The following is a 17,246-nucleotide window of genomic DNA, read 5'->3' as shown; positions in this document are numbered from 1 at the left end:
GATCATACTATCAAAAAAAAAAATGATGAATTAGCCATTTCACAATTAAGGTCATGTGCAAGATTCAACTATCTAGTTCTTGCAACATAAATATCATATTTGAATAGACACCAAAGTATTAATTCACACTAATCTCAACTTTTAGCTTAGTTATAGAATGCTCTGACAATACAAGATGATATTGCAATACCATGTCCCAGAATTAAATTTGGCTATCTCAATTGTCTTTTTGAACACCTTAAAGATTGGTATACAAATGCTCCAACAATACAAGATGATATCACAATACGACGTCCCATAATTAGTTTTGGTTATCTTAACTATCTTTTTAAACACCTTAAAGATTGATAAGTGAAATTGTAACTTTAGTGAAATTTGAATTTTAAAGTAAAGTCAAATTTTGAAAAGACAAAAGCACATATACTCAATTTTAGTGTAGTGGAAGAGAAATTCATGTCATAAAATATTGCTACATAACTATCACTTTGCTTATAACGATACTAAGGAATACTTTATATGATTGGCAAGTTGGTTTCATATGAAGCATTGTCTATTCTTAGACCAAAATTTTCCATTTTCTTGAAATATCATATGCAACAAGAGGTCCATGAAACCCAAGGCCACGTGTCTGTGCCAAAAAGTCCAAAAAAAAAAAACTTTTTTCAAGTCTTTTGTAAATTAGCTACGAAGCATCATGCCATGATGTCAAAGTACAGCTTAAGTAAAGGTATGAAACACTATCTTATGATAAAATAAAAATATAAGACATCTTATCAAACTAGTTTAATGCACAATACCAAAATCTAAACAAATTTTAAAATTTGAGCACCAAAGACTTCAACACATAATTCCTAGTATGGTGTGTACAAAGGAGCTTTGAGTACCTAACAATGGGATTAGAAATAAGGTTTCAACTCCCAAATTCAAATAAGTGTGCTAGTTCCCAACAAATGGAGAAAAACTTTGAACTGAATAACATGGATAGATGAGCAAAAAGAAGGGTCAATGCTCGATTTTTAGACTGGTAATGTCACTTATAGTTAGGTTTAGAGAGGAATTGTTTACCAACTCTAACGGCAAAGATTGGTTGGTAAATCTAGTTTTAATAACACATTTTTGGCCAATTCTTTTCTAATATGAGGAATACATAGATTTTGGTTGGATATTAAACAATTCCAACAAAAATAACCATCTATCATCAAATAAGCCAAACAAATTAGTCACAACCCAAAGCCAAGAGCACATATGAGACGAGTGAAGGAGAGAGAGATTACCTACAATATGTCCAATATGAGGACGAACAATACGAGCTTAATGAGAAAAGGGTTAACTTCTTTCACAATGTTAGAGATGATGCCCAAAACAAATTGGCTTCAATATGGCTTACAATTAGCAATAACTCATCTGGGTCGTTGATTTCTAATGAAGAGACCATAAAAGCTATACGGGAAAAGAGGGAATGAATGAGGCAAGCTCATCCAATGGCACCAAAGAGCAATGATAGAAGAAACAAAAAAGAAGAGACAAAGAAGAGGCCATTGCTTCGTGAAGGTTTCTCATAGGTTCTATATTTTCAAATTACATAAGGGCAAAATTGTATTTTTCTTCTTAAGAAAAATTGCAACAAAGCCCTTTGGATCTACAATGTAATATTAAAATTTTTTAGGCTCAAAGTACAATATTATATGTTTGTAAGGCTTTTAGTGCGATTTCTCTATAACTTTTTACTAATCAAATAATGTCCTTGTGCGATCAAGTTATATTTATATATATACTTGAATTTATATATGTTGTTAATTTTTTTTATTACTTGTACACCTGGTATCCTGGGATTGCCTCCTATCGAGCTAAGGGGATTTAATGTGCCCCTACAAATTAATCTGGATCAAGTATTCTTTCGTGTGGCAAGCTCTAAAAAGAGCTTTAGAACTATTGCTGCATTTCTAAAATTTAAACTGAATATAACTGATTAAGCTATAACCACCCTTTATCAATTGATCCAAGTGCTCTAAATTTGTTTTACTAATTTGATTTTATCTAATCAACTATACCTAATTTTGTTTGTTTGCGTGTGTGAGAGAGAGAGGGGGGGAGGGACGGAGGGAGGGAGAGAGAGAGAGAGAGTCGTGCTAGTGTTGATGTCTTTAGTGGTCCTCTCCACATTTGACGATAGATATAAAATCAATCAACAACAACGTATGGATTGATCTACTACACGAATGTGGATCCATTACCACAAATTTAGTTTTAATGGTTCCAATGTTTTAATATAAAAAAAATAAAATATAAATCATATAGATATGGATCTGATTTAGACCATTTAAATCAAAATAGATATGTCATTTTCACCACTCAAAGATGTGTCCGGTTGTCCAACCTCCATAACTTTTGCTTACAAAAGATGAAGGCCTACAAATACTATTCTCTTAATTTGAAGGAAATCAAAAATATAATAAGTATTTCTCTCAATTTTCATCAAATAAACATTATTTTTGTATTTTCATCTTTTTAAAAAAAATTCTGTCCAGCTGTATGATAAAAATTGAGAGGTTGTCTTCGCCTTTTTTGCTCAAACTAAAGTGAAAATTAATAGATCATAACTAAAATGATGATACGCCACTGAATGATGGAACATCAAGAATGACATTCTACTGTATGTTATTAACTTGCATGGTATAGCATTGCATTCAGACAAAGATTGAGAGCTTTCAATCAAAAAAAAAAAAAAAGAGGGAGAGAGATTGAGAGCATCTTTCAAGAATTGAACACTCCTATAAAATGTTCATTGAATATTTCTTTTCAATAATTATTCAATGATCAATTTTCTCAACTAATCATCACCAATGCTTGTTTTATTCATATTATAAAGTTATCCCCAATCAAATCAATAGTTAATTATTTTAATGACAGCGTTACCTTTTTCACTTAAAAAGATCCTGAGTTCAAATTTAACATTGACATATTTGTGTATGCATGTGTGAATGTCACTTTCTTTCTTTCTCTTATTTTTTGGGGAAAAGTTTGGGGTAGAGGTAAAAATTAAAAGGTCAAAAGAAGTCATCCTTAAGAGCTGACAAACATCAATCTGGTTAATGAATGTACGCAAGGGAAGTGGCTCAGAAGGTCTAGGAGGTAAATTTATTTGGGGGAATGGCCCAAGGTCCTTCAAGTGAATTAAGGTTATAAGCCTAATTCACTTCAAAGACCTTAGTCCTTTTTTTCAAGAAATATCTTTGCCTCATGGTCATTTTTACCAAGTTTAACTTCCCATGTAAATATACAACTTCTATCATACAATTACAAGTTTAAAAATCATTATTGATGATGTGAGATCATGTCGATAAATAATTTATAACTACCTTTACAGACACTTTATATCATGAACTCTATACTCCTAATCTATAGAACTCGCAAGGCAAGTCTCACAAACTCAACATCTTCAACGTTCAAAACTTCAAATTTCTAAACCCCTAAACCTTGTATTCATAAAATAAGATATTCTAAAACTATAACCCTAAAAAATGAACTCTAAATTTCAACATTTTATTGATGTATTATTTACTCGTCTCTTGAAGAGTGCTTCACCATCCCTAATAATTAACACTAATATAAATTAAAAATAATATATTTTACCCATGAAACTCAGACTAAAAACTGCATAAAATAAGGCTCCCTGCATCCAATAGAACTTCCAATAGTTCATATATATTGAAGGAATATATTGAATAAAAAAGTCAAGTCAAAGTCTTAGTAAATTCGAACATAGAAAAATATATTTGACTACCCACATAATTTAGACTACTATAGTTTAGACTATAATGCACAATAAATACACTAAAGAGAAAGAGAGGGAGAGGAAGAATGAATTAAAAAACTATTTGCTTTAAGATAGAATTCCATCCCCAATCTCTTATTATCACTTATAACTAAATGAGGTCTCCGTATAAAAGGCCTTATTATGGAAGAAATATGTTAATTGAAATAATTATTATTATGATGGAGGATTGTTTCCTTTTCATGTTATTAATCAAAAATTAATACTAAATTCTGATCAACTCATTATGATTGGAATTCATGCAAATCCCACTAATGACTCATCATGGGTGGAAATTATGCAAATTCAAAAATTCTAACATATATTGATATTTCTAGATTGAGTGATTGATTTTTTAAAAAAAAATTACCGTTAAATTACCTTTATATATATATCTTACAAAATTTTAAAAATTATTTTGATTATATATTTTGTTCCATGCAAAATAAAAATGAAAGTTGATGCCAATCGCAGCGTTATGCAAGAGCTACCCGTCGCATTCAGCGGAACTTACATTGCCATTGGATTGTAAGTGAGAAGAACAAGGCTGCTGGTAAGCTTGCAAAGGAAGGCATGCACATCTCACGGTTATATGACACGACCTCTCCTTTCTTGAGGGTCCTGGTGCATGAAGAAAGTTTGGGATTTGATTCCCCAATTGTTTAATTTTCTGTAATTCGGGCCCTCCCTCTTAACCAACAAAAAAAAAAAAGAGCTGCCCATCGCAACACCCAATAATTGTGGTTGAGGATTTTTTTTTTTTTAATATAAGGTCAGAAAGAAGTGTGCAAAAAGAAAAATCACCTTATGATATTGTTATTAAAGTATCACCTTATGATATTTATTTGTTTCTTTATAGACTAATAGTCATAAATTTATATTAAATTTATAAAAAATTATCATGAAAACCCACACAACGATTCAAAATATTCAAAGGTTTCACAAAATCAAAAAAATATTCATCATGTCCCTGAGACTTCGAAGCAATGGCGAGTTCAAGGGCGACAAAGGGGTGCTTGCCCCCCATAATTTTACTTCTCCTTTGTATTTTTTAGATTTTATTTGTAAAAAATGTGAATTTTAGTTTTTGCCCCATGTAGGTAAGTTTGGATTCATTACTTCTTAGGAGTGAATAAAATTAAAATAGAAATAACTAAAATACTCATGTTATAAGATGCTCTATTGAAAACTTGACAACAACTATTTATCATGAGGCAAAAATTATTAACGAGTGAAATATCTATCAATGGCAAGTGCATTCTCACTTGTCAAAAGCCTTTATCCTATGATGAATGATCATTTTCAAGTTGTTAACTAGGCATCTTACAATATGGATATTTTGGTTATTGTTATTTCAATTTTATTTACCCTTAATGCTACATTTGGTACAATGAAAGTGAGAGGAGGGAAGTAGAATTGAGAGTAAAAGTTCAATTTTGACATGTTTGATATGTTGAAACATGGTTCCATATGGAACCTACTTCCACCTAAAGTGAAGGAACCCAGTTTCTAGTTCCTTACCTGTAAGCGTGGAAGTGAGTCAGTTTCCTAAAAGTCAATATTTTATGACTATTATGCTCTCAAATAAATATTTTATTGACCATTTTTGCCCCTATTAGATTTTAACCCCAACCATCTGTCCATCCCCTCTTCACCAAATTTATTGCAATTGAGACTGAGAAGATTAACATGACTTCATGGGGCGAGGTGGACGAAAGTGTTGAGTGTTAGTTCTTCTTCGATCTTATGTTTCTTATATGCTTGGTAGTGGATTTTGCAAGATTTCTTGCTTGAATTTTGATATATGGCCGCCATTAATGACAGCTGAGCTTCCTCAATTCTACCAGGGACATATCAAGCTTGAACTCCCAAATCAGCCAAGGCTTTGCTTAGTAGATGTGAGAAGAGCATCAGAACATTGTTTTCATCATCGAAGAAATGGAAGCTTCTGGATTTAGTCCGACATTGTTTATGTGGGTCGATTTATGTTTTCGATGATGACTAATGGACACCAATGGTTTCGATTTCTGTCTTCAGGCAAAGTAGAGTTTTCTGGTGGCCAGGGTGTTACTATGGCCAATGGCTGATGGGGTTTTCTTTGATTTGGTACGGTGGCCGGTAGCTGTTACTATAGAGGGGTGGTGGATGAGGCTTGTCAGGCAAGAGTATTTTAGTCCTTTCACATTAAAAATGAATTTATTAATTAAAAATTAAATCACATCTCCACCTGCATATCAAACATACTTTTAAATCTAGTTTCATTTTCAACTTCACTTTCAATTCTATTTTTAACTCCATTTTTGCTTTCTTTAAAATCTTTGTCAGGCAAGAGTATTTTAGTCCTTTCACATTAAAAATGAATTTATTAATTAAAAATTAAATCACATCTCCACCTGCATATCAAACATATTTTTAAATCTAGTTTCATTTTCAACTTCACTTTCAATTCTATTTTTAACTCCATTTTTGCTTTCTTTAAAATCTTTTTCACCATATCAAATGAGGCATAAATCTCTTACAACTATTTAAAAATTTCATAAAACTTTTGAATATTTTGATTGGTCATGGGAGACTTCACTGTAATTTTTTTCTAAGTTTTTTTTTCTTTTTTTTCTTTTCTTCTGTTTACACATAGAAGCACCTAAATTAAAAGGGATTGAAATCTCAAACACTCATTTTGCACCAAGAAAATCATGAAAATATTGCGACTGCACCTGAAAATCATGAGTTACAACTTAGATGATACATCACAATGTTATTTTATCACCAACTGGACCGATTGATTTGATCGGTTGAACCGAAACCGCCTATACGTCCAGTCTAGATTCATAAAAATTGGTCAATCCAGTAAAATCAATGGGAAATCGGTCAGAACCAATTTTCGTTTTTCTTTTGTAAAATTATATAACCCAAAACTATATTATTTTATATTTTTATTTTCTTTCTGGTTGATTTTTCGCTAGTATTATATATATTTGATAATTTATCACTGACTCTATTAACTTATAAAAGCCTGCACTAGCTTAGTTGGACAATTAATCTAACACAATGGTTCTGATAATTTGTAATAGATAATAAATGGCATTTAGATTGGACATACTAGTTGAATGTTCATGTTAGTTTGGCAAATAGGATTATTTAAAGCATACTATTTTAATCGAGATCACAATTTAGTGAACATGATCAATTCCCGGCTAGGTTCTGAATCTCATTTCTAGCATTCCTCAAAGCTAATAAAGATATTATAACTTAAAAAAAATTAATCTTTTAATCCTTCAACTTTTAATTTACTTGTAACTCAATCCCTCAACTATGACTCGCTATGACTTAATCCCTTAACTATGACTAGCCTATAACTCAATCCCTCGACTTTTGAATAACTTATAATTTAATTCCTCAACTTTTGTTAATTCTGCTTTTTCATATTAGCTTATATCTCACATCAAAGAGTAAGAAGAGGGTATTTTAAAATAATATATGAGCATTTCTTTTATCTCCCTTATTTGATGAGGAAATTTAAAAAAAATAAAGATCAAATTATAAGTGAATCAAAAGTTGAGGGATTAAATTGCGTCATGTTATAATTGAAAGACTGAATTACAACAAGTCATAATTGAAACATTACGTTATAAGTGAGTCAAAAATTGAAGGATTAAAAAATTACTTTTTTTTATAATTTAAATGATTAAAGTACAAATCTACATGCAAAATTTCCACACAAGCACACATCATATCCTAACGCTTTTTTTTTTTTAAGTGCAATATCACCTTAACATTTTTTAAAATAACACAATATCCCTTTTATTAATGTTGACCGATAGTTTGACTGTAAAATGCTAAAATAGCATGCCACATCAAATGAGCCCACACAATAAGGCCACATAATCTCACCTCTCCCCTCCCAACTCCACATCATGTCCAAACCCTCAGTCTCCTTATGGCATGAGTGATGAGGAGGAAGTTGGACAGGAGGTAAAACCTTGGTCAAAGGAAAAAAAGTGAGAATTCCAGGTGGCTTACCACCTAAACAAAACCGATCAACTAACAGTTAACATTTGCTTTCAGTTAATCCAAGGCAATGCGCCAAAAACAACAACTCGGGCCTACATGGAAATTCCGAAATTAAATTTGGAATAGCAAACAGGCCTTGCATGGCGTATTAATGGGTAGAGAAAGGTGTCCTCTTTGAAGGGTATTTGCCAATTTGGGTAAATTTGCAATCTCTGGGTATTATCGAACTGGAATAAAATTTAAAAAACATGTCTGAAAGGATGCACATATCCTGTATATGTAAGAATATTCCGAAGAAACTATTTATATGAATACTCAGAAGAATCCTAGAAACAGAGAAAATGGTAGATACATGAGCTCTGTGGCCAAGGAGGCTAAAAACATCCCTTTTTGTCCATCCTGCGACTTCTTTTTATCGAACATTAAAACAGGCGAGAAGTTCGAAAGAGACAAGAAATAATTTTGAGGACAGGAAAGTTGAAAGATCATTCCTCAAACTCATGCATATGATCTAAGAGGTAATTAGCAGCCAATTCTTCATTTTTGTTACAAGCAAAGTACACCTCCAAAACAAGTGCTCGATCAAATCCCATTGCTTCGAGCTGGGCAAGAAAACAAAACAGAAGGCTTAAGAACAAGGCTACTATAAACTTCAGAGGAAATTATCACCACATAATTTAACAAACAATCAGTATTACAAATATATTAGGTTAAATTACTTTCTTAACGTCTATCTATAATTTCACTCAAATATAAAATTCAGTGCATAATGCCTCATAATTTTTAACTCAGGCCCAAAAAATATTAATGATTTTTGCATAATACTAAAATCAAGTCAATCCAACCAGTTGAATTGAAAAACTGTTAAACGAGTATCCTGACCGGTTTAACAGAATCCTATGTTTATGACCAGTCTAACCATAGTTCAACTATATGTTAGGCAAATAACTCTTGAACCAGTGTTTGATGAATTTAATGATCAATCTAGCTTTCAATACTTTAGATTTTTGGCAAATTTCAATTTGAATTCCAACAAAAGGTAAGTGGCACTTTTATTTAGAGTTCGCGAAATAAAAAGTCAGGTACTTCAAATGAAAATTTTTCTTCGGCGCATGGCATACTGGTTAAACTTACACGTTCAATAGCTTGGCGCTCCTCAGGGGTGACAGCTACTGTTTGCGGCATGGCATTAGCCAGCTGCCCTAATATATTCCTAAAGTAAATCAAAAGCAAAATGAGCCACTTGACATGGGACAAAATGATAATCCACTGCCACCAACAGCAGGCGGCAATGATGAAAGAGAACTACCAGTGAACAGCATGAAATGATCTCTTACCCCTCACCACCTTCCGCAGGTTCATTTATCAGGCGAAGGAAGTCAGCTTGATGCTCTTGAATCAATCTCATTAGATGAGGATTTTGTTTCCCAAGCTCTTGAAGCATAGGCTGCAAAATGAACAATGTCAGACAGCTCCAAACAAAGGGAAAAGAAAATCATACTGCCACAGTAAGACCTGCAATATTTGCGGATTAGCCTGCACCATGCCTCGCAATGCTTGGAACTGGAACAATAAAAACAAATGTACTACTGAGGGTAGACAGGACCAAAGTTTTACAAATTTGGGGCAGACAGGAGGAATATATGATACCTGTTGACTGTTGCGCAGAAAATCTAGATTGCCAGCACCAGCTGCACCAGCACCAACATTTGGAAGGCCCTGCTACATTCATGTTAGCGCGCTGCCAGAGAAATCTCTAGTATCTTGCTTTGACAGAAAAGAGGGGTAAAAAGCAGGAAGCAACAGCCACCTGGGGAAAGAGATCTAAAGGATTAGCATTAGGTCCACTTGGAGGAACAGGTGCAGGTTGTGCTGCTTGTGGAGCTGCAGATGGAGCATTTCCAGCTTGTGCAGCACTGGCAGGCACACGAGCCACAGGGGGGGCTTCAGCTTGCTCTGGGATACCCTAAGGTTTATATATAATGTAAAGACTTTAACCAATGAATTGAAAGTACAATAGTGAAACCGAAGTAATAATTGTAACAATAAAGTTTAATAGATCCAATTACCCTCATATAAATTCATATTTTCATTATTAAAAGATTAAATTGCCAAATACAAATGATCTGCTTAGTCATCACTAATATATAGAAAGAATGACAGTCATCACCAAATTAAAAAATCCTGGATGTGACAAAGCTCTCTAATAATAGTTAAATGTCTATATGCTGCAAGCTGGACGCCTGAACCAGAAATTTAGTAATTAACATAAAGATTATAAGGAGTAATAGATACAAAGCTCAGGAATTCACATACTGTATACAAGTATTCAACAGCTCTCTCAGGGTTGTTGTAAGCAGCGCGAAGGGCTCGGACAACAGTATCCCTATCCCAGCTCCCACCACCCATATCAAGAATCTGCTGAATTGTTCCCTCCAAGTTGTTCCCAGCAACAAGATTAGATGCTGCCAGTCCATAGATATCAGCAGACCCTGACCTGCTCCAACAATGTTCATATCAAAATCAAATTTAAGGAAAAACCCAAAAACATTGGAAGAATATTGCCCTTGCAAATGCAAACCATAAAGTTCAAGTTACAAACAACACAGGAAACAGAAAATTACACAGCAGGAGCTGGAGCTGGAGCTGGAGCTGGTGAAGGTGAAGGTGAAGGTGAAGGTGCAGGAGCAGGCGCAGGAGGTGGTGGTCTGTCAAGTTGAAATGACAGATACAATTCACGTTGAAATAGTTACACCAAAAAATTGACCTTATGCTTGAAGACAAGATGTCTAGAAAAGTCAATGACTCACGACAAAGTAGCTGCAGCAGGAGCTTGAGGGGCCATTGACACAGGGGCAGGAGTAGGAGCTGAACTAGTCTGAGGAGCCTGCAATGAAAAAAATAATGCTGGTCATTAAATGATTAAATACATAACAGTATTTTCTACTTCATCATATATGTTATTTATCAATATGATCAGCCCCATTCTCAAAGTCAGATAGAACTATTTTCTCGTCCCTGTACTCAAATCCTCACAGGCCACATAATCCCCATCCTTGTATAGATTCAGACCTATTTACCTGGAAATTTTTTAAAATGGGTACCACTTTTTCACATTGGGCCTCTTTTATGCAAATATATTCACATAAAATCACCCCAAAAAATAATCACACAGCTGTTAATATTATTATCCAAAAATACAATGAATGACTCAGAAATTTTATGGTATGAACAACATTATCCTTGAATGTCTCAAACATACCAAATGATACATACATATTACAACCAGTATATCTTAGTCAAAGTTTGTCATATTCCAATCCTGATAGGTAAATTCACACACTTTTGTGGCAACCTCAATAATCCCAACACCAACTTCAGACCCGAGCCAAATTTTCATCCCCATATCCATATTCAAATGAGTTAATTTTGCGGGCACCCACAAGGTATGGGTATCTCTATCATCCCTACAACCTAGTCCCCCCCCCCCAGGGGGTGGGCAGGATGAAACTCGGACATAGCATATGGAAATTTATATGAATTGTCCATTACCAGATAAGTGGAAGAGTCCAAGGATAAAGGCCAAGATGATATTAGTAACGTTAATAGGAACATTTTAACAGAAAAAATTTCTCTCACCTTAACTGAAGGTGCACTAGCAGATCCCTCGCCAGATGAGCTCTTACCCTAGCATATTTTCCAGCACATACCAGAATTTAGGATTGAAAGAAATAATATACCACAGGTTAATATATGTATATGTATATACAAAGAAAAGGGTCGGCATAAAGCTTTAAAACATGTCAAACTCACTAGAAAAAACTCCATTCTAAGTCAAACTAGAATTAAGAGTCAAGGAGAATGGAGGGACTTCCCGGTCTATTCTAATGACTAATGAATCTATTGTAATCTTATTCATTGCCAATAACTGCCACGTGGAAACAACTATGCATGTGAGGTGAGACAAACATTCAAATTCAAAATATCTGTAATATCAATAAAATGAACAATGATTGGATGAATTTCTGAGGGACTACTAAAAACAGTTTAATTGATTGGTTTGCTGTGGACTGGAGAGGTTTTGCCCGGGTTGGTTTAATTCCTTTCCTTTGAAATTTCACGTTTATCTTTGGCTTCTGAAGAGGATATCTTGCCCCACTTTCCTATATAAACTTCTATGTTACAGTAATAAAGACATGATAAAAATGAATAATTCTCAAAATAAGTAAGAGCAGATTTTGTACTTGAAAAGAAAAAAAGTAGACTTAAATAGTGAACTACACTGCAAGAGCATAAAAAGATTCCAAAAATAACATTGAAGATCAAATAATGAAGTTTGGGAAGATGAAGTTTAAACAACACTTTGAGCACAGGTTTTGATGTAGCTATTAACGTAGATATGTGTTTGCTGCCAAGGACTTCCAAATTACAAGATGACAATTTAATGGAATTTATAAACATGGAAAGATTCTGGACCACTAGGAGCAACAACTTGGCCATACACGACAACTAAAAGTTACTGACGCTCAGTCTCCCCACAAAAATTCTCAGCACGATTACATTGCACCATTGTAACCAACAACCCCAGCTGCTAGTCACTCATAAATGTTGATCAAACCTTTTTAATAAGCTTACAGTGGCAACTTTTTAAGGTTCACCCATAACATGCTCGAGATATAAAAATTCTAATACAACACTTATCTTTATGTTAGTTTTACCAGTCCATTGTGTACAACGTCAAACAGAAAAAGGAGAAAAACTTTAACTTTCACTTAATTCTATCTGAAATATCTTCAGGTCAAAATATTACCAAGTAGAATGATTACAATAAAAGTCCTACTTCCGACAGTTATTTTGTGAGCAACACTGCAACTGCAACGTCAGGTCATCATCCAATAACAACATAAATGGTTCTCTTAAAAACTGTTCTAATGAAAGGAGTTCTTGCGAATTTTACTTCAAGAATAGAGTTCTCAGGATATGTTAAAATTCAGAGTGGAATAGGCCAAGAGAATCCAGCCGTCCAATGCCAAATTCAACTGAAATGCTGGTGAGGCCTTGATAATATGTGGTTACAGCCTCATCCAGAACTCCTTTACATCAGTATGCCCCAGCCAAGTACGCACCACCTTTAGAATACAGGGGTACATTGTCAAGAAATTTTACCAGATGAGGAGGCAGAAACGCAGATCCATAGATAAGTGGAACAGCTTGTAACTTGATGATAATCCTTAATCACTTGAAATTCCATTCTATTTTCAACTAACACCTCAGATGGTCATAATCCGACTGCAAAAATCCCTAAACTTAATCCCACCCAATAACTACAAACAGTTATCGACATATATGTAGTTTTAAATGTTTAAAAATTAAACAATTACATGCACAACTTAATTTGGAGAAAATGGTAATGGTAGCATTCAAAATCCAAGGGAGTTTTCAGAAGACAAAATACCTTCGACAGCATAATCACAACAAAACTGTTTTCAACCACTTTATTTTCCTCCAGGGTAGTACCATCTTTGAGAACTTTCCCTTGATGAATAAGCATTTGTTGCGCAGCAGGATAGACAGCTGCACCCTGAACAGTTTCTATATGTTTCTTCACTTCAGAAACCTGAATGAAAAACAACTCATACATAAGATTGCAGGTTATTCCATTTCAATCTATGGAACTAGACTAGTAGACTGTCAGGCTGGAATTTCATAACCTCAAATCAATTCACAAATCATAAAACAGAACAGAACATGATAGAACTGCAGTACTGTCACAGAGGATTATGATCGACATGAGATAATGAGCAAGAATAATCGCATTAGAATAACTCTGCAGTAAAAGTAAAACTCCTTTGGTGGTTTAAATTAAAATCTGTACAAGATATTTAACCATAAGAGATTTGCCACCAAAATGGTCAGAAAAATGGACAGCTTATCAGCCACACAATCATCGATCCACGTGCCAGTTGCAGGTAGTATATACAAGCCAGGTTTGCTCAACTATGGAAAACCAAAACATTGAAACTCAACGGCATTACTGATTGTCCAAACTCGCTAGTTGGCATTGTTAATTACAATAACCATACCACCTCAACCACAAAGTATACAGAGTGACTATAAAACAAAGTGTTAATGTTACAACAACTAAGTATGATTCGATGACGTACATGAATATCCATCTAACAATTTAGCCGACATAAATGGTGATAGAATTATTACGGTCCGGCTTAGCAAAAAAGGCAACGTTCCACCCATTCATTCTCCTACATTACTAATTTAATTTAATTTAAATTTCAATGACAGAGGTCGAATTCAATTCCCGTCAAGCAAAGTCCAAAATAGTCACCTATGCGCTATCACGAGTTAATATCACCGAAACTTTCCACCTGAGAATTCCCAATACAACGCAGCGTAAAGATGGGCATCAACAACATAGCCACTGGTGGCGTTACGTTATACCCCAAGACAAGAATTGCAGCCGACAGAACTAACAATTAGCCAGTCAGTCAATTACGTTTTAAAAGTTAACCATCTTATACGGCCAATTCGAATTAACCATTAAATTCATAACAATTAACGCGTCCAAGACCCATAATCAGAATCAACGCCGAAAGAAAAGGAAGTGAGAAACAAAGAACCCTAATTATCCCTCAGTTCAGGGCTTCAACCAACCGACCAAAGACAACCAATGTATGAAACGCAATTCGAAAAGCCAATAAAAACTAAAAGTCCGAACAAAAGCGGGCAGACAAAGAAATGAGCAAACCTTGTCTTCAGGCTTGACTTCGATTTCGAAGCTGGTGCCTTTGAGAGTCTTCACGAATATCTTCATCTTCTGATACTACTTCTCAATCCCCAACCGAACAGAATCAAAATTCGAAATTCGCCGGAAGGGGGTTTGCTCCACTGATCGACAAAGTTATATACCCTAACAGCGAAGACGAAGTTCCCAAAGGCGCAAGACGCAGAAAGTCTTCAAAACTTGAAAATGGCGAAAGTGCCCCAAGAATGCTAGTTATTTATGTGTGAGGTAGTTGAGAGTGAAGCTCACGCGTTTTATGGAAACGGGAGAAGACGCGCTTCGTGGATGGGGAGCATTTGCACATCCGGACGTGGACGGATAACAAAGCGCGTGGAATGAAATGAAGTAGAGAGAGGGAGAGAGGATGACAGTACAAAGAAGGAAATGAAAATAGTGAGCTAGATTTTTGTGTCTGACACGAGACATGAGGGCAAGTTTATCTGATTCTCTTTGAGGTGGCAATTTATCCCATCGCCGCTTGATTGGCTATTCACAAAATCACAGCCATCAGTCACGAATCCCTTGGGCTTTGGATAAATGGCTCCTCGGATGGTGTAGATGGGGCTTGGATCCGGATTCCGTTCAATATTATTTAAAATATTATATTTAAAAATACAAGACATTTTAAATTTCTTAACTATAATTAATAAAAAATTTTAAAAATAAATTTAATTAGGTATATAATTAATAATATTTTTTAATTAAAACATTATATTAAATAAAATAGATATGAAAAGAGTGTGTAATTTTAAAGATAATTAACTAATATATGCACCATACATAAATAAAAAATTAATAATATCACTGTGATTATTATACGTTTTTTGTTGTGAAATACTAATATTTCAAATTGCCTCACGTATTCATAATGGTATTTTATCTTATATCGATACTTCTTCAATATGTATCCGTAAAGTATTGAAATAATATTTTTTTATTTAAAAAATTTTAATTTTTAATACCCATCCTATATTTTTAAATTTCTAATTGATTGTTTAAAATCAAAAATTTAAAAAAATAAATTTATTAAAAATTGCAATGTTAAAATTTTTATTACTAATATCATTTTTCACTTTTTTTAAATCAAATATTAGATTTTTCTTAAAATATAAGTTCTAAATTAATAAAAGTTAAAGATTGCATTTTTCTTAATTATAAAAACATGAAAATGTAACCGTATGATGGTCAAAGAGGAGGAGATACTGATACTATATCTATTAATAAGGACTAAATGGTGGGCAATTAATATAGATAAAATAAAAGCACAATTAATTATTATATATTGCTTGGTATCATTATAAAAGACTATATATGCATGCTAATTTGAATATTTTCTAAATTAAAAGTATATTTTTAATATTTTTTATAAATACATATATACATGTATTATAAACATATTGTATCCTATATTTTCAAAAATTAAAATATCAATGTATCAGATATATATACGATACGCTATGCATCATAAGTGTAAGAGTGGGTAGAGGAGTAATATATAAATGAAAATGTCAAATTTCCTCAGGACCCTTTGAAGGGGGAAATTTTAATGAAACGGATATGATAATGAAGATGTGAATAAAATGGTGGGCATGAAGGGTACCAAAAAAAAAAAAAATGGTGGGCATGAAAGGCATATAAGGAGATGGGTACGAAAAGAATATATATTTAGTATATGTTGGTTCTTTTCATTGTGCGCAAACTGCAAACCGCATGCACATAAGAATGGAAAGAAATATTTTTCAAATAAATTAGAAATAAGTGTAAAATAATTTAGTTTATAAAAGCAGTAACAATTCATAGACTTATTCAATTTTTTTCTCTAATTAATTTTTAGTTCAGTTCTTGCACCATTTAGTTTAGTAAAGCATTATTAGGTTGTGTTAGGCGTGCTGGACGAATTTCCTTTTTGTGGGGGGGTCTTAGACACGATACTCCCTAATTAGGTTTACATCATGTTTGGTCTCAATTAAAAAATTTTCAATGGATGGGGGTGGAGAAAAAATTCCTTATCTAAATTTTCATGTTTGATACACATTATTTATTTTAGAATGCACTTGAGAGTTTGAGATTGAATGAAAATGAAAGGTTGAATGGAGCAAAATGGAGTGGAACAAAGCGAAATAGAATAAAATTTTCATTATTTAAAAGTTTTATGATGAAAGAAATGGTTTTGCATTACCATTATTTGGGAATTATCATAAAATGAATGGAGCGGAACGGATTAAAAAAATTTTCTTCCAATATTAGTCTAACAAAAATGATAATAATAATTAAAATTAATGGTCAAATAAGATGCCTAAGAATTAAAAATAAAAAAAGCAAATAACAGAGCTGCTCAAACAAACATACATATTGCCTAAGAGGAAAACACAACAGAGTTGTATTATTGAAAGCGGGGAGAGAGAGAGATGGTAGGAACAAGAAGGATGTGGCAGAAGGTATGGCTGTGTACTATGCTCGAATGCTCGTAGCTACCCTACTCAAAGCATTCAAATACATCGAACCAAATATCGTTAGGGGTCAACCCATCCCTATCTGAACATGCACAAGTTTTTTTGGTGAATAATATTTATCTTATAGAATTATTTTTTGTTGAAAATTATCATAAATTATATTATTTTT

General features: G+C 33.5%; 1 protein-coding gene across 2 annotated transcripts; it reads right to left on the bottom strand.

The window, feature by feature from the left end:
• Window positions 1–8,103: 8,103 nt before the first annotated feature.
• LOC129310434 (ubiquitin receptor RAD23c-like) lies at window positions 8,104–14,813 on the bottom strand. Of its 2 annotated transcripts, XM_054952271.1 has the most exons (12): window positions 14,589–14,813; window positions 13,281–13,442; window positions 11,465–11,512; window positions 10,636–10,712; window positions 10,450–10,533; window positions 10,142–10,322; window positions 9,636–9,791; window positions 9,476–9,544; window positions 9,341–9,388; window positions 9,163–9,272; window positions 8,960–9,038; window positions 8,104–8,427 (listed from the first exon to the last, which is right to left on the bottom strand). In XM_054952271.1, the coding sequence occupies exons 1-12, from the start codon at window positions 14,652–14,654 to the stop codon at window positions 8,311–8,313; spliced, it is 1,197 nt and encodes a 398-aa protein (XP_054808246.1). In that variant the 5' UTR covers window positions 14,655–14,813; the 3' UTR covers window positions 8,104–8,310. The 2 variants fall into 2 exon arrangements, with proteins under 2 accessions (XP_054808246.1, XP_054808247.1); XM_054952272.1 differs by lacking the exon at window positions 11,465–11,512.
• Window positions 14,814–17,246: the final 2,433 nt, after the last annotated feature.

Source organism: Prosopis cineraria, unplaced genomic scaffold (assembly GCF_029017545.1).
Source record: "Prosopis cineraria cultivar Desert tree isolate PC_DT_omini unplaced genomic scaffold, ASM2901754v1 PC5, whole genome shotgun sequence".
Taxonomy (NCBI): Eukaryota; Viridiplantae; Streptophyta; class Magnoliopsida; order Fabales; family Fabaceae; genus Prosopis; species Prosopis cineraria.
The sequence above is the reverse complement of the archived record's forward strand: the minus strand, read 5'-3'. Positions and strand labels throughout refer to the sequence as shown.